General features: G+C 43.9%; 1 protein-coding gene and 1 long non-coding RNA gene across 4 annotated transcripts in view; one reads left to right on the top strand and one right to left on the bottom strand.

Moving 5' to 3' along the window:
• sap130b (Sin3A-associated protein b) overlaps positions 1–27,971 on the top strand; it is a 42,903-nt gene that overhangs the window by 13,325 nt on the left and 1,607 nt on the right. For 2 of the 3 annotated variants that reach the window (XM_067995616.1, XM_067995614.1), the window contains 11 exons: positions 1,322–1,426; positions 2,040–2,181; positions 2,495–2,625; positions 7,603–7,911; positions 10,531–10,705; positions 11,583–11,687; positions 14,127–14,488; positions 15,222–15,479; positions 16,770–16,895; positions 22,079–22,182; positions 26,808–26,921. In XM_067995616.1, the coding sequence (XP_067851717.1) occupies positions 1,322–1,426; positions 2,040–2,181; positions 2,495–2,625; positions 7,603–7,911; positions 10,531–10,705; positions 11,583–11,687; positions 14,127–14,488; positions 15,222–15,479; positions 16,770–16,895; positions 22,079–22,182; positions 26,808–26,921 (1,931 nt within the window). The remainder of the gene's footprint in view (positions 1–1,321; positions 1,427–2,039; positions 2,182–2,494; positions 2,626–7,602; positions 7,912–10,530; positions 10,706–11,582; positions 11,688–14,126; positions 14,489–15,221; positions 15,480–16,769; positions 16,896–22,078; positions 22,183–26,807; positions 26,922–27,971) is intronic. The other variant, XM_067995615.1, reaches the window with a different exon arrangement.
• The window catches only part of LOC137331670 (uncharacterized), a 62,227-nt gene continuing 35,349 nt past the window's right edge, over positions 1,094–27,971 (bottom strand). The window contains exon 2 of the long non-coding RNA XR_010965533.1: positions 1,094–1,730. This is a non-coding gene — a long non-coding RNA (uncharacterized lncRNA). The remainder of the gene's footprint in view (positions 1,731–27,971) is intronic.

The raw sequence follows: 27,971 nt of genomic DNA, 5'->3' as shown, positions 1-27,971 counted from the left end.
AAGTATCAGTTAACAGCCACCCTGTAGAAGTTCTAATTAACTTGTTTTCTTCTGAAGTCACAAAATGGCAAGGAAGCACTGACTAGAATATTATTTGGATGAGTAGACATGTAACTTCATCATTGGACATATTGACTAGCATCTGGAACTTGACTGGGGAGGATTAGAGCCTGGCTAGTGGGGATGTAGGTCTGGTTCCAGTATAATGAACATTACTTCAAGGCTTTATAGATTGCTTACAATGGTATGACTGTTAAGCCAAGGATTTGCAGTTGATCAGTTCCTGATTTCAGCCAGTTCATTTGGGGTAAAGGAGGAAATTGAGGTCACCATAGTGAGTTACCTGCGATAAGATTCAGGTGCAGCCTTGTAAGGGCTGAAACTTTAACCTTCTGAAGTTGAATATTAAACTGTTGGATAAGTCCTTGTGGCTGTGTTTCTAACCTCCTCTCCTTGTGCCTATGAAACCACTTAGCAGATTATAAAGCAGTTTTGTATTCATTAAGGAGCACAGGTGGTGGGTGAGGCTGCTGTTTTAATCTGTGGGTCAGCGATAATGCTCTTCCTGCCCTTGTGACTAAAGGTTGGAAGCATGAGTAGAACACTGGTGAGCCTCGAGCAAGACAGTAGATAGGAAAAACTAGAATTCCAGTGCAAGATCATACCCAAAATGTTAACCTTTTTAAAAAAAAAATTGATATAGTGACTAACGTATTCATATCAAGCATTGTCTATTTTAGTTTGATTTCCAGCACTTGCATTCTTTTTATGTGTAGTTTTGTTGCAGGTCTGTTCTGGATAGCTTATCATTTACCACCTTTTTAAAAAGTAGCTGGATACGATTGTGAAAGGGGTAAGGAGAGTACTAGCTGTGGTCATTTTCTGATCTTAGAACTTCTGATCTTGTTTGTGAAACGCAGTTAATTGGCTAGAATAATGCTCGGCTGATATTCTGCAATGCCTTTTGCTTCAATTACCATTGCAATGAGGAAAGCATTTGAGTTTTCCTGTGTTGTGACAGAATCAGCAAAGTAGGTAAAACCTCACAATAAGAAAACAATGAATGCAAGAAAATCAAAATACCACTCATCAGTATTTTTTTAAAATCAGGACTTTGTAATGGATTTTTTTGTGTTAAATAAGACTGGAAAATTGGGAAAATCTCAGTTCTTTTCTCATTTGATGTCACATTTGTGTCTCGAACCGAATCTAGTTCCCATTGTTCTAATCTGAGAGTTTCTTATTTGGGGATGGATGTGGTTGGTTGTCTGCTAGCTTTCCTGTTGGTTCCTCCATTCACAATCCCCTTTTTCCTTCACAGGTGCTGTTTCCCATGCTCAAGCGACAAGCAGTACAATTGTTAACATGACCATGGCCTCTCACACACCACATGCTCCTGTAGTGACCACTTCTACTATTCCTGTTGGTGAGTGAAAGCAAACGCCACAACTCCCCAAATTGAAATGGGAGGGGCTACAGTAAAGCCTAACCTCCCATTGAAAGGAATATGTTCAAATTCCAGCCAGGATTTGCATTCAGTGCAACCGTTTACATGCGATCTTCAGGTTCCCATCCAGGCTGCTGAATATCTTGTGGTAACAGAGCTCTATCTCCAGGGAGATGTGGAGTCATATTCTGAAGGAGACTCTCAAAATGCTTCTCTTACCATTCGGTGGATATTGTATTCACGGCGCCCCTGGAATGGTCTACTTTTGGGTGGCTTTGTGATCCTACAAGGGAACAAAGTACAATTGCATGGAAACATTAACTGCTTCACCTACTAGTAAGAAGGTATGTTGCACTGAAAATCAGAAGGGTGCCTGTCCCTTTAAGATACTTTGAGCAGAAACCCGTTGCTATTTCCTACTCTGGACCACTGGTTGGTTTTATAGGCACGTTGGGTGAATGACTGCAGGGGTTCTCTTGCTGATGCACTGTAACTTTGGTGGGAAGAGCTGCGGAAACATCAGAAAAGCGGCGCAAACGGAAGGGAATGTGATCTCCACCACTAATGCATGCTATTTTGTGTTGTGTTACAGCAAAAGTTGTTCCTCAACCAATAACCCACACTTCCCCACGGATCCAGCCTGACTATACAACAGAAAGGGGGAACCTGATCTCTTTACCCGGTCATAGGGCATCACCTAATCCTGTTACTATGGAAACACGAACTGAGAACAGGTAAGTTGCCAGACAGAGTGATGGTATCCAATGTTTGAGTGAATAGGTTAGAAGCACTAACGAAGATTTAGTGGATGAGTATCCAGCCTACTCATTGCATTTGACTATCAATTTTTTTTCTCTTGGTTTCCTTCTCTCCCCTCCCCACCACCCCCTTGTGCCTCCCTGCCCCTCAGGGTGCTAACTTGTAGAACTTGTACATGTAGAAGTTCATTCAAAGGTGTAGTCACAGATTGAGTTGTGAAATCTGTGTGGAGTTGCTATTTATTGAGATTAATTCAATGTTTTAATTCCTTTCCCCCCCACTATCCAGACCAGTACCTGTGCAATTCCAGTATTATCTGCCAGCTTACCCACCTTCAGCTGCCATCCCTGGCTACTCAACACTGGCACACACCTTTACTCCAATAACTAGCACTGTGTCCACTATACGGCAATACCCAGGTATGGATATAATGAATTAATTCACTCATTTTTACAGCAGTAGCCAGGATAGGCATACATGAAGAGTAAAGAGCTGTGAGAGGATGTTGAGAGTTGAATGGCTTGGCAATTGACTGGATAAACTCAGAACTTCGGAGAGCCCGCCATCAGATTTTAACTCCATTTTGTAAGTGGCTTTCTTGGAGACCTGGGTTCCCCTTGTAAATAAACTTGCTGGGAGCTATACTGTATTAAGCTCATCAAGACAAACATATCCACTTAAAAACATGGCAATGGTTTACTAGATTTTAAACTTTACAATGTCTTTTAATTCAGAAGCAGGGTTCTTTTTGAAAGTCTACATGATAACTGATCATCTGGTTTCCTGCATTGGTAGATCACCTTGGAGAGAGGTGTTTTATAATTATACAATAATTAGTGTTTGTGTGATCATAATTGCACAGTAATTAGGTTGTACATCTGACACTAACCGTTATGATGTTTGTCATGTCTATGGTGCTAACATAATTCCCATGAAGAAGTGAATAAAACCTTCCAACTCTCTCCAATGTAATGAAACAATCTTGTAATTTTCTTTTTCCACCATTGTGTGGGAAAATTGCTTGACATATTTCACAGTTTTGTACAAATGTAATTCCGTATGGATATTGGGAGTTGCAGCCTATAAGACTGCTGCTATAATAGGACATCTGAGATTCCAGTTAGTGACAACATGCACTCTCCTTCATGGACAATATCGAGCCCTCCTTGTGTTTGATGGAAGTTCTGCCACCTTAAGTTTAGTGTATATATTGTAACGGTGTTTTTCAGTGCGGACTGGACCAAATACTCATGCATGTTCTTCCAATTCCATTAAATCCTGAGAACAACGTAAAACTTAAATTGTATTATGTACAAATTCAATTTAAATTGGTATTCCAAAATATAAAGTGTATGTTTAAATCAGTATTTTAAAGTTTATTTGACCCACCCCACTTGAAGCATATTTTTATTTCATCTATATGAAGCCCATTACAAAAGTGCCACTGTTCAACCTGAACATTTTTGTTCTGTAATATTTTTGCACTGATGCACTGTGCTATCAGTTGCATCAGGTTTTGAACGTTTATCCCAATTTTCTGGAGACTGGTTCCAGTATCTTGTGCAAGTGGCTGTTTGTCTTGCCAGTGTCATCAACCTGGTCATCCCTGGATCTTGTTCTCACTTGACAGCCCAACGATCCAGCTGGGGCCACTGGGTAGTTATCATTCCCCCCTCCTTTCTGTCCTGCTGTTCCTTCCCTCCTTCTGGAGCTCTGAGGCCAATTGTAGAGCACTGACTGTTTTCCAACTCACCAGTTAACCTGCTACAGAGTGAAGTGATATTAAACCAGAGACTTCCTAGTTTCTATGACTTAGTGCTACACTGGGCAGTGCCGTTACTTAAGGCATCAGAGGAGCCTTAAATGCTTCAGATTGTCAATTTTTATGTTGGTTTTACATTTTTTTAATACCTGTTTTAGTTTGTTTCTGACTGAAAATTTTAGGTGTAAACTATGTTTGATTGGCATATGCTAAATTTTATCTGAAAACATTGCCAATTTGTTAACGTCATCAAAAGAACTATTTGCGCCATTGTTTAAAATTAGACTCCAAACATCATAATGGGCTGTTAAAGGAAAGATGTAGCGGATAGCCCTGTATTGTGATGTGTTCTTGCACACTTAAAAGATTTTGAAAACAGGCTGAAACACTTTCTATAAGGAGTGGCAGCTGCTAATTCTCATTTTTTCCCTTTCTGTAAATGTGAACTTGATGAACCTGAATTAATACAGCGAAGGTACCTTTTAATTAAACCATTAGATCTCAAAGCACCAAACTCTTTCATCTGTTAGGACTTTAACTGAGATGGATTGCTTGCGGGATCCATTCTGTTAGAATTGTTCGATTTACTTGTTCTAACTTAACATGCCTCAGGCTGGCAGCGCTTCCCAAATTTCAATGTGCAACTTTTTCCCCATGCAGCTTAGCACTAAATGATCGGAGTGATTGTAGCTTTAAAGTTGAAACTCTGGGATCTCAGAATTTGTTTTATGTTGGAATCCAATATTTTCTTGGCTACACAGACACAAACGGTGTTGCTTTTGTTCAGCTTTTTAACTTTATCACTCAGACACATGAACTTGACTGGAACCATGGGCTTCATTTGGTTGTTAGCCCTTAGTACCAGTCAATGTGAGTGACTGCTCCTAGAGGTAAATATAGCAGAGGAGCAAACATCATATTGAGTTTGAGAATGATGTAGTTAAATCCAAAACTAGGGTCTTAAATTTAAACAAAGCCAGTTACGTAGGTATGAGGGGTGAGTTGGCTAAGGTAGATTGGGAAATTAGATTAAAAGATATGACGGTAGATAAGCAATGGCGAACATTTAAAGTCATAATTCTCAACGAATATACATTCCCCTGAGGGGGGAGAAAAAAAATCCACAGGTAAGTGATCCAACTGTGGCTAACTAGAGATGATGAGGGTAGAATTAGATTAAAAGAAGAGGCCTATAATGTTACCAATAAGAGTGGTAAGCCTGAGGATTGGAAGGGTTTTAGAAATCAGCAAAGGATGACCAGGAAATTGATAGAGGGAGAAAATTGAAAATGGGAGCAAACTAGTAAGAAATATAAAAATAGATTGTAAGAGCTTGTACATTGATAAAATAGATTGTAAAAAGGAAGAGATTAGCGAAAGTAAATGTTGGTCCCTTAGAGGCTGAGACAGGAGAAATTATAATGGGGAATAAGGAAATGGCAGAGACGATAAACAGATATTTTGTACCTGTCTTCACAGTAGAAGACACAAAAAAACATACCGGAAATAGTGGGGAACCAAGGGTCTAATGAGAGTGAGGATCTTAAAGTAATTAATATTAGTAAAGAAAAAGTACTGGAGAAATTAATGGGACTAAAAGCCGACCAATCCTCTGGACCTGATGGCCTACATCCTAGGATTCTAAAAGAGGTGGCTGCAGGGATAGTGGATGCCTTGGTTTTGATCTTCCAGAATTCCCTAGATTATAGAACGGTCCCTGTGGATTGGAAGGTACCAAATGTAACCCTGCTATTCAAGAAAGGAGGGAGAGAGAAAACAGGGAACTATAGGCCAGTTAGCCTGACAATAGATTCTAGCATTTTTCCTACTGTTAAGGACGTAGTAACAGGGCACTTAGAAAATCATAATATGATTAGGCAGAGTCAACACTTTTATGAAAGGGAAATCATATTTGACAAATCTATTAGCTTTTTGAAGGTGTAACTAGCAGGGTACATAAGGGGGAACCAGTGGATGTAGTATATTTGGATTTTCAAAAGGCATTCGATAAAGTGTTACACAAGATTAGGACTGATGGGATTGTGGGTAACATATTAGCATGGATTGAGGATTGGTTAACAGACAGAAGGAATAAACAAGTCATTTTCGGGTTGGCAGGTTGTAACTAGTGGGCTGCCCCAAGGATCAGTGCTTGGGCCTCAGCTGCTTACACTCGGTCCTCTCATGTAATTGTAATGTATCCAAGTTTGCTGATGATACAAAGCTAGGTGGGAAAGTAAGCTGTGAGGAGGACACAAAGAGACTGCAAAGGGATATGGACAGGTTAAGTGGGCGAGAAGATGGCAGATAGAGTATAAAGTGGGGAAATGTGAAATTATCCTCTTTGGTGGGAAGAATAGAACAGCAGAATATTTTTTAAAAGGAGAGACTAAGAAATATTGGTAGTCAGAGGGATTTGGGTGTCCTTGTACATGAATCACAGGAAGTTAACATGCTGGTACCGCAAGCAATTAGGAAGGCAAATGGTATGTTAGTCTTTATTGCAAGGGGTTGGAGTATAAGAGTAAGGAGGTCTTGCTGCAATTATATAGGGCTCTGGTGCGACCGCACCTGGAGTATTGTGTACAGTTTTGGTCTCCTTACCTATGGAAGGATATACTTGTCTTAGAGGGGGTGCAACGCAGGTTCACCAGATTGATTCCTAGGATGAGAGGGTTGTCCTACGAGGAGAGATTGAGTAGAATGTGCTTATATTCTCTGGAGCTTAGAAGAATGAGAGGTGATCTCTTTGAAATGTATAAAATTCTGAGAGGGCTTGATAGGGTAGATGCTGAGAGGCTGTTTCCTCTGGCTGGAGAGTCTCGAACTAGGGGCCATAGTCTCAAGATAAGGGGTCGGCCATTTAGGGCTGAGATGAAGAAAAATGTCTTCGCTCAGAGGGTTGTGAATCTTTGGAATTTTCTACCCCAGAGGGCTGTGGATGTTCAGTCGTTGAGTATATTAAAATCTCAGGTTGATTGTTCGACAGGCAGGGAATCCAGGGATAGTGGGATAGAGCGGGAAAGTGGAGTTGAGGTAGATGATCAGCCATGATCTTATTGAATGGCGGAGCAGGCTTGAGGGGCCGCGTGGCTTACTCCTATTTCTTGCGTTCTTATGTAGAACCTCGAACTAGTTTTAAAGTAATGAACTTCTTTTACCCACAATCTCTCTAGCTGCCATATTCTTTCTCAACTTCAGTGCGTTTTGTGCCTCTCCCTGTTTCTGACTCCTTTCCTGCTTACTTATGTTTATTCCCTCATTTGGTTTTACAAATCCTACATGATATTTGCCAAGTGAGGTGGACATGAGAAGAGGGCTCTGTTGTGCTAAGAGTTTGCGAACCCTCTAATTGTCTGTAGTTGACAGGGAGGGTGGGGGGGGGGGGGGTGTAAGAGAGGTTTTGCCTGCGTGTCATGCATAATAAAATCATAACTTATAAAAAAAAAAGTGTCTATGATTTTACTGCTCACGAGCCCAGAGGACATCTTTGTCTGATGTGTCCATGTTAGCTACTACGGGCAAGGACTGGGCTACTTTTTAAAATTTTACATAACTGCCTGTTTAAAAATATGAACCTCTGAATAGGAAATAAGTTGTTTCATTTACAATTAATGTCCAATCTCCATCTCAGTTTCAGCACAAGCATCGAGCTCTGTGTCTGCAGCAGCGATTGCGGCTCAGGCGGGTGTAGGCGTAGCCTCCACTGTCCATCTCAACCCCATGCAGCTGATGACTGTGGACACCACACACGCACGTCACATTCAGGGGCTCCAGCCTGCGTCGATTGGTGGCCAGGGGCTACAGCCTACTTCAATTGGCCCCCAAGGAATTCAGCCAGCCCCACTTGGGGCACAGGGGATTCAGTCAACATCTATTGGCACCCAGGCTCTGCAACCTGCGTCACTCGGTCCTCAACAGGCCGCAGAGAACAAGCCAGCAGGTAAAGGGGAAACTGCATTTGTAAACCTGGAGGGTGGGAGTAATTAATGGGTCAGCCACAACACCTGGCAGCCCTGCACAGAGCAGGGAAACAATTGCTGGCAAGCAAGCAAACATCCTAAATATCTGAAAAGGTGAAGCAATTGGGGCTGAATTCTTGACATTTTAACCAATTTCGTCACTTTTTGCTGTTTTAAATCTAAGTGGGTGCAGGAACAGAGAGACCTGGTGGTTCAGATACACAAATCTTTGAAGGTTGCAGGACAATTTGATAAGGCTGTTAAAAAGCACGTGGAATCCTTGTTTTTATAAATAGAGGCATAGAGTACAAAAGCAAGGAGATTATGCTAAATCTTTATAAAACACTAGTTTGACCTCAGCTGGTGTATTATGTCCAATTCACTTTAGGCACCACACTTTAGGAAGGATGTCAAGGTCTTGGAGAGGGTGCAGCGGAGAGGGTACCAGAATGGTACCAGGGATGAGGGACTTCAGTTACGTGGAGAGACTAGAAAAGCTGGTTTGTTCTCAGAGCAAAGATGATTAAGGGGAGATTTAATTCGAGGTGTTCAAAACGATGAAGGGTTTTAATAGAGTAAATAAAGAGAAACTGTTCCCACTGGCAGGAGGTCAGTAACAGAGGACACAGGTTTAAGGTAATTGGCAAAAGAACCAGCGGGGAGATGGAGAAATTCTTTTACGCAGCGAGTTATGATCTGGAATGCACTGCCTGAAAAGGTGGTGGAAACAGATTCAATAGTAACTTTCAAAAGAGAATTGGGTAAATACTTGAAAAGGAAAAATTTGCAGGCCTATGGAGGAAGAGCGTTGAAGTTGGGACTAAGTGGATAGCTCTTTCAAAGAGATGGCACAAGCATGATGGGCTGTATGATTCTTGTAATTTATATACTAGTTTGTGTAATTTATTCAGCCTGGGTATTTGAGCTTCGCCGCAGTTTTTTAGCTGAATTGTGTGTTCCCAAGTTGGTAATCATACGGGAGGATTAATAAACATGTCGGGTATGATCGTGTATGCTACTGGATTAATAATCCAGAGAACAACAACGACTACTTGCATTTATACAGCATCTTTAACCTGGAAAAATGTCCCAAGGTGCTTCACAGAAGTGTTATCAGACAAAATTTGACACCAAACCACAGGAGCTATTAGGACAGGTGACCTAAAGCTTGGTCAAAGAGATAGGTTTAAAGGAGGAGACCGAGGCAGAGGGGTTTAGGGAAGGAATTCCAGAGCTTAGGGCCTAGACAACAAGGCATGGCTGCCAATGGTGGTGCGAAGGGAACTGGGGATGCGCAAGAGGTTAGAATTGGAGGAGCACAGAGTTCTCAGAGGGTTGTAGGCTTGAGGAGGTTATGGAGATGATAAGGGGTGAGGTCATGGAGGGATTTCAACACACTGATGAGAATTTTAAATTTGAGGGGTTGGTGGGCCAGGAACCAATATAGGTCAGCGAGCACAGGGGTGATGGGTGAACGGGACTTGGTGTGAGTTAGGTTATGGGCAGCAGAATGGATGAGCTGAAGTTTACGGCGAGTGGAATATGGGAGGCTGGCCAGGAGAGCTTTGGAATAGTCCAGTCTGGAGGAAACTAAAGCATGGATGAGGGTTTCAGCAGCAGATGAGCTGAGGCAGGGGCAGAGACTGGTGATATTATGGAGGTGGAGGTAGGTGGTCTTAGTTATGGGGGCAGAAGCTCAGCTCAGGGTCAAATAGGCAGTGGAGGAGTTGAGGTGATGGTGAAGTACAGCCGGGTATCGTCAGCATACATGTGGAACCTGATATTGTCAGCCGTGGCTTCGCGGTAGCTCTCTCTCCGCTGAGTCAGAAGTTCATGTGTTCAAGCCCCACTCCAAAAACTTGAGTGTAAGATCTAGGCTGACACTTCAGTACTGAGTAGGGCTGCACTGTCAAAGGTGCCGTCTTTCGGGTGAGACGTTAAACCCTCTTGGGTGGACGTAAAAAGGTTCCATGACATAATTTTGAAGAACAGGGGAGTTTCTCTGGTGGCCTGGCCAATATTTGTGTCTCAACCAATGTCGCTAAAATAGATTATCTGGTCATTATCATATTGTGGGACCTTGCTGTGTACAAATAGGTTGCTGCGTTTCCTTATGTTACAACAGTGATTACGCTTCAAAAGTATTTAATTGGCTGTAAAGTGCTTTGGGATATCTTGAGGTCGTGAAAGGCGCTATATAAATGCAAGTCTTTCCTCTTTGTGTCTTTGGATGATGTTGCCGAGGGGCAGCAAGTAGATGAGTAGAGAACTCTTCATACTCTCCAGAGCAGATTCTGATCTCATTGGTTAGTTACACACTGCACTGGTTCCAAACACCACTGAGAACTCTAGAACAATTTACAAAATGGTGAGGCTAGGGTGTGGAACAATTTCTGGGCTACTTGGAACTTCACCCTTGCAGTTTGTCCCCTGGCCCACCTCATTTTATTGCATCTTTGGAACTTGCTGGATGCCAGCTGGTCTTTCCTTTTCAGTTGACTCGTCAAATCTACACTCGCCATATGTGTGCATGCACGTGTCTTGGACGCGTAAGTTGATCAGGGACATCTTGTAAATACTTACCTGTGCCTGTTTCTCAGCAGTGGTGCTAACTGATGGAGCCACCATCGTAGCCAATCCCATCAGCACATTCAGTGCAACGCCTGCTGTCACCACGGTGATCCAGACCCACACTCAGAGCAGCAGTACTACTGCTCCAGCACAGGGATCGTCGCCACGACCCAGCATCCTGCGCAAGAAGCCAGCCTCTGACGGGTATGAGGGATTAACTGCTGATTGACTGTATCTGGTCCGTTTGGCAGGGGACAACCATGAGTGAGAAGAGATGTGACCTAAATTTAGACTACAGCAACATTATTTCAGTTGCTTAGGGATGTATAGTGAAACCTGACTAATGTGCATTGAGCAAGATCTTTCTGTAATCATCAACTCTCTTTTAGACGGAGGGGAAATGATATGGAGGAGAAATAAATCTGATAAATCACTCACCCAAGCTTAGAAACTTTTGCCGGATTTCAGACACTATCTTTTACTTGTTCTCAATATAGCAACTGAATTGACATTCCCAATGCTTGAAATCCGTTCAGTCTCATAATCCCAACCAAATGCTTTTAAAATATATATATAGCACCTTATCACATCTCCAATGTCTGAAAGTACATCACGTGAAATGACTTCTATAGCCACGACCAATAATTATAAGTTTTTGCTAGCCAAAACAAATTTAACTAAGTGCCATTGCTAGAGTTTTGTGCAGGTTGGTTGATGTAATTGTTTTTAAAATATTTTTATCTGACTGTTATTTGGCACATCAGTTGTTATGTAGCAATGCCAATGAATTTTGGTTTAGTGCAAGTACACTTGATCTGAGCATGTTGGAGCCAATGATTTTTGTTCAGGTTTCTACACACCTGATCGGTTGCTTGGAGCATGAAGTTCTGCTGAAGACTTCTGACATTCAGAATGTTTGTTCAGCTGAACTTCAGCTAAAGTGCCACTAAATCATGCCTGCAGGTCCAATCGCCGGGTTATTATCTGGGCCCCCACCATACGTTGTGTTGCTTGAAATAAATGAGCTGTGATTTTTGTTCACTAACCTATTTTAACTTCTTATTGTGTTCCATGTTTGTAGCATGGCTGTCCGGAAAAGCCTCATTCCTCCACAGCCCTCAGAGGCTACAAGCCCACGATTAGACGGCACAATGCGTAACGCATCAGGATCCCCGCGACCAGTTGGGTAAGGGCTGGAGTTTTTCATGTGTGCCTTTTTCTCGCGCTCTTGTGACTTCATGCATATTTGACAAGTCTGATCTACTCAAGTCTAGGTCAATCCTGCTCCATAACAGACCACCTGATAATACCCTGATAGCTCAGCAGGTTTACACAGTAAATAGCTGAGCCCTTCAGACCAAGAAGGTCCGGTCCGGTCCCCAGGTTTGGTCCCTGTTCTGTGTTGCATTAGTTGTGGGCAGATAATCCGCAGCTGCCCTCGGCCCCCTGGATTGGGAAAGGAAATATGAACCACAGGTCCTACTCCTGATTTCTATCCAGCATCCCCCTCTGGAAGTGTGTGTCTGACTATAGTGATGCTGGCATGGTTGAACATTAGCATTCCAGGTCAAGACTCAGACTTCAACAATGGCCAGTGGGATGAGCCTGTTATCAGTGTTACTGTACTTCAGCGAGGGGTCAATGTCTTCAGGAGAGCAGGTCAGAAACCGGTGAAAGGGGGGGAAAACAGGAGACACTTGAGTGCAGATTTTCTGCTGGTAGCCTTGCTGATTTTGAGGCACTAATGGGGTGAAAGCTGGGGCTGTGAAGATCACTGCCTGGGCATTGATGGTAAGCAATTGAAGTATTTTAGAGTGTGAAAGGAGGTCATTCTTAAGTGGAAGGCATGCTGCATATAGTGCATTCTGGGAAGATGTAGCTGGCTTGTCTTACCTTGCTAGTCCTGGTAAGGTCACTAAACTTTTGGCTATGATGTGTTGCCATGTGTAAGTTGGCAGTATCTGCCCTGGCCTCTTCTATCCATTGCCCGTATGCTGCTCTCCTTTGTGCTGTGTGCCATAGGGCCTCTATCCTTTGTCATACTTCCTCCAGCAGCACCTCTACAGCTTCGGCTCTCCCAACCTGAAGACCTGCTAGACATTATTTAACTGCACTTGATGCTGTGCTCCCAGTTTATCTTTATAGTTGCTTCAGGCCTTCAACCCTGCAGCAGCACAATAATGGGCAAGCTCCCAATCACAGGTATTCTTCAAGCCTGGAACATGCCAAACACGCACCATCCTACTCTGGTCAGAATACAAAATCTATGCTATATTCCCTTACTCCGCATGGTTTTTGCCAGCCTTCCTGACTAATGAAGATGATGGTGAACCAGAGTGTGTTGTAACTATCTCAGCTCTTCATGTTACACTGTGACCAATTATTTTCACCTCAAAATAACAGTAAGTTGCTGGTCTTCATTTGTTAGGGTTTTCCTGTTGGAAAGTAGCAGATTAACCAAGGATTGCTCATTTGAATGTGTCGCTCACAATGGTGAATACTTAAAAAATTTTATGTTTCATTTTTCTCAAGAACGTGCAGTTTCAAAATAACCTCCATCGAGGTGAGGTTTCAAATTGCTGTGTTTTTTATATATGGCCATGTTCCATATAGATAGAAACTAGCACTGTTAAAGTTTGGGCTTTCTCCCAACAGTTTTAACCTGTACCTTTGTGGGATAAGGTACCATGGGACTAACAATTACCCCTTATCCAAAGGTACACTGCACCACAGATCATGTGGGATGCTCACTGCATTCTCCTGTCTACTTCAAAAGGTGCTTAGCTTTGAATCATAGTTTGGATTGATATTCAAATTAAGCCTTCGCCCACTGAGTGAGTCTCACTGGTTTGTGGCTGAGCGACTCAGATTACTCTTATCAGCAAGGGATGCGCTGCTTCTCCCAGCCACTGTGGAGGTTAGTGAGCGAGGTTACTGAATAATGTGAGGTTAATGAAGAATGTGAAGCTGATTTCAATCCAAACTGTTCTGATGGAAGGAGAAAGTATGAAGATGGATAAGACAGAATACTGTGAGCAGATGTTTATGTAATAATGGAGTTGATCGTTAAATTCTGATTTTAAACTGTGATCTCGCAATCCTGATAGATAAAGAAAGAACTTGCCTTTCACGACCTCAGGAAGTCCCAAATTGCTTTACAGCCAATGGAGTATTCTTGAAGTGTAGTCACTGTTGTAATGTAGGAAACGTGGCAGCTGGTTTATGCACAGCAAGGTCTCTCAAACAGCAATGTGATAATGACCAGATAATCTGTTTGTGATGTTGGTTGAGGGATAAATGGGGAGAACTCCCCTGCTGTTTTCGAAATAGTGCTATGGGATCTTTTATGTCCACCTGAGAGGGCAGACGGGACGTCAGTTTAATGTCTCATCCGAAGGATGGCGCCTCCAACAGTGCAGCTCTCCCTCAGTACTGCACTGGAGTGTCAGCCTAGATCTTCGGCTTAAGTCTCTGGAGTGGGACTTGAGCCCACGACCTTCTGACTCAGAGGCGGGAGTGTTACCCACTCTTATCCTTTTTGGCGACAGTTTGAGAATGGGCATTCCTTTTGAGCAGGCTAATGGGATGTTTTGATGTTTGATTTTAATTGTTTCTTACTTTTCAGTGCAAAATCTAAACCAGAGATCCATGTTGCCATGACCACGCCAGTGGCTGTTGCGATGGAAGCGGTTAGCAGCCAGAACATGGAACAAATGCCTGTCCCAGGACAGCCAAATTCCCAGCAGCCTCAGCCACCAATCCCAACACTCATTGCAGCAGCTGCTCCCCATCCCCAACCTACTGCCTTGTCAACTGTCACAGCGGCAGTCTCTGCTACTCCTCCAATTTCAGTCTCCATGGCTACAGTGGTAGCTCCTCCATCACAGCCAGTCGCCATCTCTGTTCCTGTCTCCATGAGCTCAACATTACCAGAGGTTAAAATCAAACAGGAGACAGAGCCTATGGACACACTACAGCCAGTATCAGGTAGGTGAAGTGTATTCTCTTCTCACGAACAGTAGTTCACATTCTGCCAAGTATTCATAAAAATTGCAATGAATTCTGTTTTTGTGGATATTGGGATATTAATACTTTTATTTCTCTGGAGCGTGGGGGGGAGGGTGGAAAATTAAAGTAACTGCTGTGGCCTGTATCCAGTGGCCTGCTGGGAAGCATCCTGAAGCACTGCATTGTTAATGGTGTGTCAAGAAAGGCTGTTTTGTGTGACAGAGTTAAGTTGCTCACACTTGTCATTTGTTTGTCTTCCATACATGCAGAAGGACTCTAGCACACTTACTGGTGCAATATTCTGAGTCTAGTGGGGGAAGAATTGGTGAACTAGTAGACTGGTATAGGGAAGAGTGTGAATGGTGGCACAGTTGAGTTCCAGTATTAAATTTCCAGCTGGCAGTGCCATTGTGTAAAATTGTTGAGTAAAGGGGAGGTGTGTCCCCACGAGACAGTCAGAGTGCCAGTCCCCTTGGACCACAATGAAACATTTCATATTGGTTGATTACCAGAAGTGTTGGAGTAGGATTGGCCAGGATTCTCGGCGATGGAGGGGGGTAAGGTTGGTTGGATCATGCATATTTGTGTGTTTTTTCTGGAGTGTGGTAAATGTTTTCTTTTGAGGATGTTTGTTCGTTCATTCATTCTCTCCCTCTCCCTCTCTCTCTGGGTCTCCGTCTCATCTCCACCCCCTCCCTCCCCCAAATCCCAGTTGCAGTATCGTCGTCACAGTCAATATCTGTGACATCACCTGCTCTAACTCCACTGGTGAACAACCTCAGCCTTCCCGGCAACGAGCTGCCGCCTGGCGCGTCCCCCAGGAAAAAACCCCGCAAACAACAGCACATCATCTCCACAGAAGAGAGTGAAATGATGGAAACAAACAGTACGGATGAGGAAAAGAACAGCAGCAGCAAGCCGGTACTGCTCAAAGCAGAGAAAAGGAAATTGCCTCCAAAAGAATACATAGGTAAAATGGGTTTGAGGGGGGAACTGGGCTGGTGTTTCTGCCCCGAGGGGGGAACTGGGCTGGTGTTTCTGCCCATGAAAGGGGAACTGGGCTGGTGTGTCTGCCCATGAAAGGGGAACTGGGCTGGTGTGTCTGCCCATGAAAGGGGAACTGGGCTGGTGTGTCTGCCCATGAAAGGGGAACTGGGCTGGTGTGTCTGCCCATGAAAGGGGAACTGGGCTGGTGTGTCTGCCCATGAAAGGGGAACTGGGCTGGTGTGTCTGCCCATGAAAGGGGAACTGGGCTGGTGTGTCTGCCCATGAAAGGGGAACTGGGCTGGTATGTGATCTGGCTCGTGCTAACATCTCCAAAACAATACGCTGGCAGATGGATTACTGCATGGTTATGCATGGCTTTAGACAAGTTTATTAATGATCTGGCTCGCAAGGCTTATATGTAGCCTGTGATACCATCGCAGCTGAAATGGAAAATCTACTTTGGCTCTTTTCTAATTCGTATGCACTTAAGTACAGTACTGAACTCTTGAGTACAATACTTAAGATGGAAAGTTTCAGGGCCTGATTAACTGCAGTCAGAACATTCAATATCACGGTAATTTGACACCATTCAATCGAATTTGAGCAGATGTTAGCACGTTTAAAAAAGCGTATGGCATATGAAATCCTGGGCTTTATAAATAGAGGCATTGAGTACAAAAGCAAGGAAGTTATGTTGAACCTTTATAAAACACTGGTTCGGCCACAACTGGATATTGTGTCTAATTCTGGGCACCGTACTTTAGAAAGAATGTGAAGGCCTTAGAGAGGGTACAGAAAAGATTTACTAGAATGGTTCCAGGGATGAGGAACTTCAGTTATGCAGATAGACTGGAGAAGCTGGGGTTGTTCTCCTTAGAGCAGAGAAGGTTGAGAGGAGATTTGACAAAAGTGTTCAAAATCATGACTAGTTTAGATAAAGAAAAACTGTTCCCATTGGCAGTAGGGTTGAGAACCTGATGACACAGATTTAAGGTAATTGGCAAAAGATCCAAAGGCAACGGGAGGAAAAACGTTTTTACAACATTTTTTATGCTGAATGTGTGTCTCTCTACACTGGTCAGTCTGATTTCACTTGTTCACACGACTGTTACTATACCGTCATGCAGCATATTATAGAATGTGTCCACCTGTACAAATGACAAACACTGCTTCGGCATGACGCAGGGTTAGGTTGGCCTGTATATCAGGAATGCTTTCTACACCTTCTGAAACCCCTCAGTCCAACTTGATTCTTGATTTTTTTGTGTTGCAGATGAAGAGGGTGTGAGGTACGTTCCTGTCCGCCCTAGACCCCCAGTTACGTTACTCCGACATTACAGGAACCCCTGGAAGGCAGCCTACCATCATTTCCAAAGATACAGTGACGTGAAAGTCAAAGGTCAGTCTCCAATTTCTATTCCTGCTGTGTTTGGGCTAATGTTTAAGTCAAATTGGCTACTGTTTCTAATCGAGAGCATCAAGCTTTCAAACCCTATAATGTTCCATTAACTTGCCTTCAGAAACATCTTTTATTCCATATACAACATGGGCACAGCCAAGGTACTCCCTATATTCCCCCATTGTTGCAGTGTTTGTCCCATGTTTTATATAGAATTCATATCAAAAAGCAGCTTTTGAATAAAATTAATTGTTGGCAATAGAAACTAAAGTGGAAAAGCTACTGGACCCACTCTATAGTGTGTATATATATATCTGTATAGTGGGTCCAGTCGACTTTATAGTGTCCCTCCAAGCACAAACCCATTATAAGAATGTTTTTTATCACTTAACTCTGGAATTGTTTGAATATAAATACATTTTTAATGTCCATTATTTAAAGGAATATTTTGTCAGTTCACAAATGAGCGACATGGGCTGGTTGAAACAAAAATGCAGTGCTAATTGTGTATCTCTGGAACCTCGTTTACTCTGAAATATAGTGCTAATCGTGTATCTCTGGACCCTCATTTACTCTGAAGGGCCCACAAACAGCATTGAGATGAATGACCAGTTAATGGGTGTTTTGGTGGTGGCGGCTAAGAGAGATCTTTGCCAGGACAGTGAGAGAACTCACTGCTCTTCCAAGTATTGTAAACAATTTTACAACACCAAGTTATAGTCCAGCAATTTTATTTTAAATTCACAAGCTTTCGGAGATTTTCTCCTTCCTCAGGTAAATGTTTCAAGATCTCCTTGAAGCCTACGCATTTATACATATTGAATAATACATGGTGTTTACAGACTGCCCCTGCAACTGCCCGTTGCCAAGGCAATCACCGTGTTCAGACAGAGAGGTGTCATCTGCAGAACCCCCGAATACACATTCAACAAAAAAACAAACAGGGAAAAAAAACAGAGAAAAAAAAACACAGAGAGAGGCAGAAACATCCGGAAGGCAGAGAGAGCTAGCAAATGACCCATTATATTAAAAACAGATAACATTTGTTCGCTGGTGGGGTAACGTGTAGCGTGACATGAACCCAAGATCCCGGTTGAGGCCGTCCTCATGGGTGCGGAACTTGGCTATCAATTTCTGCTCGACGATTTTGCGTTGTCGTGTGTCTCGAAGGCCGCCTTGGAGTACGCTTACCCGAAGGTCGGTGGATGAATGTCCATGACTGCTGAAGTGTTCCCCGACTGGGAGGGAACCCTCCTGTTTGGCGATTGTTGCGCGGTGTCCGTTCATCCGTTGTCGCAGCGTCTGCATGGTCTCGCCAATGTACCATGCTCTGGGGCATCCTTTCCTGCAACGTATGAGGTAGACAACGTTGGCCGAGTCACAGGAGTATGAACCATGCACCTGGTGGGTGGTGTCATCTCGTGTGATGGTGGTATCTGTGTCGATGATCTGGCATCTGTGTCGATGATCAGCCGCACTCAGAAGACAGTCCAGAATGTCACCCGAGCACAACGCAACGCCATCAACGCTCTCAAGACCAACCGCAACATCGTCATCAAACCAGCGGACAAAGGAGGAGCCATAGTCATACAGAACAGAACAGACTATTGCAAAGAAGCATACCGACAACTGGACAACCAGGAACACTACAGACGGTTACCCGCAGATCCGACCAAAGAACACACCCACCAGCTCAACAAACTGATCAAGACCTTCGATCCAGACCTTCAAAGCATCCTACGCATTCTCATCCCACGTAATCCCCGCGTGGGAGACTTCTACTGCCTCCCAAAGATACACAAAGCCAACACACCCGGACGTCCCATCGTATCAGGCAACGGAACCCTGTGTGAGAACCTCTCTGGATACATCGAGGGCATCCTGAAACCCATCGTACAGGGAACCCCCAGCTTCTGTCGCGACACTACAGACTTCCTACAAAAACTCAGTACCCACGGACCAGTTGAACCAGGAACACTTCTCACCACGATGGACGTCTCGGCACTATACACCAGTATCCCCCACGATGACGGCATCGCTGCGACAGCATCAATACTCAACACCAACAACAGCCAATCTCCGGAAGCCATCCTACAACTCATCCGCTTCATCCTGGATCACAATGTCTTCACCTTCGATAACCAGTTCTTTACCCAAACACACGGAACAGCCATGGGGACCAAATTCGCACCCCAATACGCCAACATTTTCATGCACAAGTTCGAGCAGGACTTCTTCACTGCACAAGACCTCCAACCAACACTATACACCAGATACATCGACGACATTTTCTTTCTATGGACCCACGGCAAGGAATCACTAAAGAGACTACACGATAACATCAACAAGTTCCATCCCACCATCAAGCTCACCATGGACTACTCCTCAGAATCAGTTTCTTTCTTGGACACACGAATCTCCATCAAAGACGGGCACCTCAGCACCTCACTCTACCGCAAGCCCACGGACAACCTCACGATGCTCCACTTTTCCAGCTTCCACCCTAACCACGTCAAAGAGGCCATCCCCTATGGACAGGCCCTGCGAATACACAGGGTCTGCTCAGACGAGGAGGAACGCGATGGACACCTACAGACGCTGAAAGACGCCCTAGTAAGAACGGGATATGACGCTCGACTCATCGATCGACAGTTCCGACGGGCCACAGCAAAAAATCGCATAGACCTCCTCAGGAGACTAACACGGGACGCAACCAACAGAGTACCCTTTGTCGTCCAGTACTTCCCCGGAGCGGAGAAACTACGCCATGTTCTCCGCAGCCTTCAACATGTCATCAATGAGGACAAACACCTCGCTATGGCCATCCCCACACCTCCACTACTCGCCTTTAAACAGCCACCCAACCTCAAACAGACCATCGTTCGCAGCAAACTACCTAGCTTTCAAGAGAACAGCGTCCACGACGCCACACAACCCTGCCACGGTAACCTCTGCAAGACATGCCAGATCATCGACACAGATACCACCATCACACGAGATGACACCACCCACCAGGTGCATGGTTCATACTCCTGTGACTCGGCCAACGTTGTCTACCTCATACGTTGCAGGAAAGGATGCCCCAGAGCATGGTACATTGGCGAGACCATGCAGACGCTGCGACAACGGATGAACGGACACCGCGCAACAATCGCCAAACAGGAGGGTTCCCTCCCAGTCGGGGAACACTTCAGCAGTCATGGACATTCATCCACCGACCTTCGGGTAAGCGTACTCCAAGGCAGCCTTCGAGACACACGACAATGCAAAATCGTCGAGCAGAAATTGATAGCCAAGTTCCGCACCCATGAGGACGGCCTCAACCGGGATCTTGGGTTCATGTCACGCTACACGTTACCCCACCAGCGAACAAATGTTATCTGTTTTTAATATAATGGGTCATTTGCTAGCTCTCTCTGCCTTCCGGATGTTTCTGCCTCTCTCTGTTTTTTTTTCTCTGTTTTTTTTCCCTGTTTGTTTTTTTGTTGAATGTGTATTCGGGGGTTCTGCAGATGACACCTCTCTGTCTGAACACGGTGATTGCCTTGGCAACGGGCAGTTGCAGGGGCAGTCTGTAAACACCATGTATTATTCAATATGTATAAATGCGTAGGCTTCAAGGAGATCTTGAAACATTTACCTGAGGAAGGAGAAAATCTCCGAAAGCTTGTGAATTTAAAATAAAATTGCTGGACTATAACTTGGTGTTGTAAAATTGTTTACAATTGTCAACCCCAGTCCATCACCGGCATCTCCACATCATGACTTCCAAGTATTGTCATGGGATCTTGATAATTTGATTGAGCAATATCCCTCTTCTTCCAATCCTTGCCCCAGGTGAAGGTGGTGAATCAATCGATGTTTTAATCTAAAGTCCATATTAGGCTGTTGCTCATTGAGTTGCTGGTTTTAATGTCTATCCCTACAACTAGTGGTGTAAAGTACTTTTTAAAATAAAAGATCTTAATTTTGATGGGCATTATGTTTGTCATCTGACCATAATTACAGATGGGTTTGTTCTATTGTGATGCTACTCCCTAACCTGATGTAGGCACTCGATTATAGAGCTGAATATATTGCTTTAGGCACGACAAATATTTCCTGCTTAAGTCTCAATCAAATTTAACTGGGTTTAAAGATCTCTGAGGTGTCTCTTTAGACTTTGAAAGGTTGCTTTGTCAGTAAATGAAGAAGGATTTGTAGGATTGGATCACTGATCTCAAAAGCAATGCAGGTCAGCCGAAGTTTATTTTTGCATGCTAACTTGACGATGCGTCTTATTTAAATTCCTAGGAGTACGTATCTGATCAGTACGCTCCTTGCTCTGCTCAATGCCGCCATGGCTCAGTTGGTTGCACTCGCAGCTGTGAGTCAGAAGGTTGTGGAGTCTAGGATTCGTACACACAATCCAGGTTGGTGCTTAAGGTGTGGGGACTGATGGATGGGGCATTGTCTGAAGTGTCCTCCAGATGAAATGCTAAAGCAAGACTCCAGCTGGTTGTTTGTGGTTCAGCTGGACATTAAAGACCCCATGGCACTATCTGCAGAAGAGTAGGGACTTTTCCTGACGAAAGTTCATCCACCTGAAACGTTAACTCTGTTTCTTTCTCCATAGATGCTGTCTGACCTGCTAAGTATTTCCAGCATTTTCTGTTTTTATATTAAGGACTTTTGCTATTGTTCTGGACAAAATTCTTCCCTCAATAACAGATTAACTGGTCATTCATTTACTGTTTATGGGATTGCGCAAAATGGCTGCCTGATTTGCAAATAAAGACACTTCACTTAAGTCATTTGTTGCATATGTAAAGGTTTGAGAAACATAAGGTGCTATATAAATGAGAATCTTTTTCTTTAAATTTTTCTTTGTTTACCTGGGAAACAAAATTATAAAAAACACTCTTGGAAGGTCAGTGAAAACAACATTTGTTTTAGATTTTGAAAGATCGTTGATTGATGGGTTGGATGGTATATTGCGTTAGTCGCTGCCCTTTTACTCATGGGACTAGAGTTTGAATCCAGCTTTGACTGATTAAATGAAAATCTGTTTTCAACTGGCTGTAAAAGACAAGAAGCAAAATGAGTTCAGGAAGTCTCCCCTTTCAGTTTAGTCTTGATTTGCAATGCTGTATAGTAACCCTGACTGATGCCTTTTCTAACCTGTCCTCTCTATTTAATGGCAGAGGAGAAAAAGCCCACACTGCAGGAGATAGCCAATCAGAAAGGAATTGTCTGCAAGGCCCAGGGCTGGAAAGTGCACCTCTGTGCTGCACAACTCATGCAGCTGGTAAGTGAGGTCAGGATTGTGTGTATGGGGAGGGGTTATGTATATGACACTGGTTGACTGCTGTTGGCCTGTTTTTAAATAAGATCATTGGTTGAATATGATGACGTGCAACACTCTACTCCCTCCTCCCAGGGTTTTATGAGCAAATACGGCATTTTGTTACAGAAATACCAGCTGCAGTCTTCACCCAGTGTGTCTTATGAAGCAGAGATTGGGAACGGTGTATGAACATGTACCGCTCGGCAAGAGGTCATGCCTACCCTAGAGCAAATGTCAAAATGGAAGTCTTAAAACTGGCGTGTGTTTGCAGAAAATGTTTTATTTCAGATGAGCTGTGTGTACGTTCTATTTAAACTGTCTTTTTAAATAAATGAAGTGATGTGGAACTTGTCTTAGTCTACAGGACGTCTTCTAAATCACTTTCCAAACTTCAAAGTGATTTTTGATAGCTTTAGCACTGAAGTTCTAATAAATGTAGTGTTTATGCAGCTGAGATTTTTTGGCTTGACTTGTGAGCAGCAGAGGGCTGACATCTCTGTGGCCAGAAGGGATGGTGCTGAGTCTTTGATTTTCAGCTAGAAACCCAGATTGCTAAGTATTGCAGCAGTGCTCTCTGTGCCTCAGTTCCAAAGGGAGAAGTTATCCTGAGGTACACTTGAAAATCTCTCTTCTGGTGCAAACCAATCTCCCACCAATTTAAGTATTTAAGGAGAGTGATTGCGGTATGTGTTTACTGAATAGCATCTCAGTTGAAGTACACCAGCCTCTTGCATCACTACATTATAACAAAAGACCCATTGTTGTGCGATAGCTGAATCTAAATTTACCAGTGATGCTCTGTAAATAGCATGGATTTTATATTCAGTTGTCAGCAGTGACCTTCACTAAAAGCTGTTAACTGACCATTAGTGGAAAGTAGCTGTAATGATGCTGTGCCGTGTTCAGGCTGACCCCTGAAAGTGACCAGTGGCTGCACAAGCCAGCTTGTATTTGGAGCATGAGATTAGGTATGTGTCAGACGGGTTTAATTGAATACTTATGGTTGTGATCCCAAACTAACCTAATGAAAGGTGAGCCAGTAGGTTGAGTATCATTTATTAAAAGATAATTTGTTCTGAATCAGCTGCTGGCATCTGACCACCTATTTTTAACTGGTACATACCATTGGTATTTTTGATCAACAGTTAGCCTTTAGACATTTCATATCATAGCAATATCATATAACAGCATTTCAAACCATCAGCACAAAGGAGTTATTTTTTAGATAGGGAGTCTCTCAGTTGAGGGTTAGATGCTGCCCTAGCCCCTTTGCTGCTATTGATAGTGATACACACTGCCACTGCCCCAGAAACTGTTACCGTGTGCAGGGGAAGGTCGGCAGTATAAATACAGAATGACAAGCACCTACTCTGGGTTTACTTCTACAAAATATTTGTGCTGGTTTTGATGATTCTGCTGCACCTTACGCATATATTGCAACAATGGATCTCCTTGTTCCCATAAAACTGCTGTTAACTCATCAAACCTGTGTGATGAATGTGTGCTGAAAGCCTTACAAGTGGGGCCTTGCTGAAATATGCAATCCTCTATGGGCCAACATCTACATATGCTTCCAGCACACACTTTGGGGTGCTCCAGCCTTGATATCAAGGCCATCACTCCCTTTTCCATGCCCGGTGTTTCCTGGTCACAGCTTCAGTTGTCTCCTCCCTGACCCCTGGAACCTTTTCAGTTATTTTGGTCTCCAGGCTGCCACTCCCCTCCACATTATTTCTTTGAGCCATGGCTTCTATTTAAGGTAGTGTAACTCTCGACCAGCTGCCATTTTCATTTGAGACCAGTCCTTTCTGCCTTTGCTCAGCTCTAGGTTAGCCTCCCCCAATTGCACCATCTCTTTCGCTGACCTTCCCGCTGAGCGAGTCCACTGGAGACTAATCTAGTCAACCTCCTTCCTGTCCTGCTCCCCACACCCACCACTGCCCTCTAGGGCTCTACCAACAAATCACAGCCCCTCTCTGTATTTCCCTCCAGAATGTCAATTCACTCACTGCCTTTGTCACCCATGCCAGCTTTTGCACCTCTCTGGTGTTTAACAGTTTCTCTGAGAGGGGTGTTGAAAGGAGTCACAGCCTACAACTGACTTCAACCCTCAGAACCCCATCCACTTTCCACTGTTGTTTCAGCCTCCAATCCACTTTCCACTGTTGTTTCAGCCTCCATGTTGCAGCCTTTAAATAGATTCCTCTAAATACAAACAGTGTAACAGCCCATAATTGAACATCCGCAGCACATTACACAATGCAGTTGAATCTCCATCAGTGACATTAGTTCACTGCATTGTAGAACAACTTAAAATGTGTATGTCTGCAGAAATGCATTATATTCTAATTTACCATGTTGCATTTTGTGAGCTGATGTAATGAATATGGATATTAAACTTGTGAGGATGACACACTGTCCTAATTAATCCCTAAGCTCATATAAACCATAGAAATTTACAGCATAGAATGAGTTTTATTAGCCCAATGTGCTCTTTGCTAGAGCAATCCAAAACAAATTCCACTGACCCACTCTCTTCCCCATAGCCCTGTAATTTCTAAATAACTAATTCCCATGAAGTGTAACATTGGCTTGTGTAATAATATCCCTGCCACTGAGAATTTATCCAGTAAGTAGCTGAATCTCTCACACCAGGAAGGTCCTGGGTTCAACTTCTGTCTATGCTAAGTTGACTGATCTGTGCTTGGGAAGCAACAATTAACTCCTACACCCCAGAGTTCATGAGGGGAAAAACAGCCAGGGTTCCGGCTGATGATGGCTGTCCAACAAACCTCGCTGAAGGTTTGTGGAAGTTGGGTGAGACCAAGATCAAGCTTTATTGTTATGCCCTCCCCAGTTGAATAGCCCACTTGGCTCACACCTTGCCCTTACTAAAGCCTCCCCACCTGGCTACACTTTCCACCATCTGGTTGGCTCAGTCCACCGTTGTGATGCTGAGGCCCTTATCAGCAAAACACATCTTGGTCTCCACCTACTCCCCTTGTATCTTCTTCAAAAACCTCCCCTTTAAAATCCACATTCTCTACCACCCCACAAGTCGCATTGAGTTTTTTCAGCAAGGGGCTACTTGTGAGCCAAGTTGCCATCAAAGCCACAAAGTCAATGCAATCATCCGTAGTAAAGTGGTGGGTGGACTGACATTCTGGAAGGAAGTATAGAGAGGGGCTGTGATCTGCTGGCAGAGCCTTGGGGGGTGGGTGTGGGGAGCAGGACAGGAAGGAGATTGGTGAGATTAATCTCCAGTGGGCTCGCTCAGCAGGAAGATCAGTGAGAGCAGGGCAATTGGGATTGCTGCTCATAAGGAGGCAGTGACTGGTGTCTTGGTGAGCCATTCGGAGAATGCTGATCGAGGCACAGAGTAGCTGTGGGTTTATCCAAGGAGGATTCATGCCTGGAACAGTGACAGGAGAGCAGGAAGGCAGAGGAGTAGTGATGGGTTGGGATAGGGTTTGGTGGGGGGGCAAAATACCTGAGGGGAGTAATGAAAGTTGGTATGGCGAGGAGACAGGAGAGAAGGACCCAAGAGGGGTCAAGAGAAGAAAGGCAGATAGAAGTAATGGTCTTGAGTCTGGAGCAGCAGCCAAAATGCACACGTGAATGGACATGGAGGGATTTCAAGTTACATAGCCATGGCAAAGATTAGGAGAGATGTCCTGGCTGTAAATAGAAGATAGGGAGATGATATGAGAATGTCCAAAATTGACGTCTGCAGTGCTGTGGTGAGACAAAGTTAACTTGTAGACCAGGTGGAGTCAGATTGGAGCATTGATGAACCAATGTCCAGATTTCTCTCCTATCTCTCCTCATGTCCTATTCAAGTTCTTCTTGTTCATGAGAGCCACCTCCTGCTCCCTTCACCACTGCTGACCTCCCAATTTTCCTTTCTGGCCCCCGTTCCTTCTCTGGTACTATCCCATTCCCTTTCAAAACTTCCATCATTACCCCACTCCTTAAAAATCCCACCCTCGATCCCTCTGTCTTTTCAAACTACTGCCCTATCACCAACCTCTCTTTCCTCTCCCCAAAGTCCTCGAATTTGTCGCCTCATAAATCCATGCCCATATTTTCCCGCAACTCCATGTTTGAATCTCTCCAATCAGGTTTCCACCAATGCCACAGCACTGAAATGGCCCTAATCAAAGTCACATGACATCCTCTGTGACACTGACCGTGGTGCTTAATCTCTCCTCATTCTCTGCAGCCTTTGACATGGTCAACTACACTATCCTCCTCCAGAGCCATTGTCCATTTTTGTCTAATTATGCCTCTGATGCCCTTTGGGATGTTTTTCTACATTAAAGGAGGTATATAAATGCAAGTTGTTGACTCTCTTTCAAGGCTCATATGAATAATGGTCTCTTGGACAAGATGCTGGAGGTTGCCAGGAGTTCATAGCATCATACCCCAATATCCCGAGGGGAGGAAATAATTCCCTTCAGTAGTTTACCAGCTGGGTATCTTATCCAAGGACGTACTCATGCAATTACTGGAAAAAATGTTAGAATTTGAGCTTCCTCTTTACACTATTTCTGTTCCTTCCTCTAAATCCCAATTGAATGGCACAGACTAGTTTGGAACACGATGTGTACAGCCGATTGGCTTCGTTACAGGAAGGACTGATTCCAAAGAAGAAAGCGGCTACAGATGATGACATGCATCGAATCAATGAGCTGATACAGGTACGAGGATGTATGTCCCATATGAGGGTTTGTCCAGTAGCCTGTGCAGTCTGCAAAGGTGGCACCTGTACTTTGGGTTGTTCTCATGAGCAGGCTAAGAGCTGGGCTACACTGTACAAGAGGTTGAGTAAGTTCCAGTTTCTTTCCAGTTAACTGGTATGTGAGTGAGTAGAGGCAGCTAAAATAATACATATTGGTGTGGGATGGGGAGGGGTTTAAACAAATGATTGCAAGTAAGTGTAGATGGTTCTGATAATTGAGTGGGGTAAATGCACTGTATTGGGACTGACCAATACAGACCACAAAGACTACAGGTTGTGCTGAATTTAGGTGATTTCAGTGCGGCGAAGCATCTCCAAGATAGGGTGGAGGGAAATCAGCAATCCCTGCTCCTGAGACCTGCTGGAAATGTGTGTACGTTTGTGTGTATTGGGTGAGAATAGAATTAGCTGTGGTAGCTTGCTGTCCAGGCTTGTACATGGAGGACAACCACCTGGATGGGATTCCATAACACTGCAACTGCCTACAGCTGTACCGCAGCGTGGTTTATGAACCTCAGAAAAGATGGAGTGAAAGAAGAAAATGAGGGGAGTGTAGTGACTGCATGTGGAAATATCATGATGGTAGTTTGAGAATTTGAATTCAGTTTTTAAAAAACCTGGAAATAAAAAGCTGGTGTCAGGAAAAGTGACCATGAAGCTGTCAGATTGTCGTAAAATCCCAACTGGTTCACTGATGTCCTTTAGGGAAGGAAACCTACCGTCCTTACCCGGTCTGGTCTGTATGTGACTCCAGTCCCACACCAACGTGGCTAACTGTTAGCTGCCCTCTGAAGTGGCTGAACCAAACCATTCACTATCATCAGTAAAAGGAGAAGGCTCACCACCAACTTCTCAGGGCAACTACGGACGGGCCAATATATGCCTGCTTTGCCAGTGATGTCCACATCCCGAGAATGAAAAAAAGAATGGACAGGTGTAAAATCATAAATGTGATAGTAACATGAAGCCTTGCATTCTGGCCTGGATGTACTGAGGTCCTGAATCAGAC

Source organism: Heptranchias perlo, chromosome 13, assembly GCF_035084215.1.
Source record: "Heptranchias perlo isolate sHepPer1 chromosome 13, sHepPer1.hap1, whole genome shotgun sequence".
In the NCBI taxonomy this organism is placed as follows: Eukaryota; Metazoa; Chordata; class Chondrichthyes; order Hexanchiformes; family Hexanchidae; genus Heptranchias; species Heptranchias perlo.
Note: the sequence above shows the minus strand (reverse complement) of the source record. Positions and strands in the feature narration are given on the sequence as shown.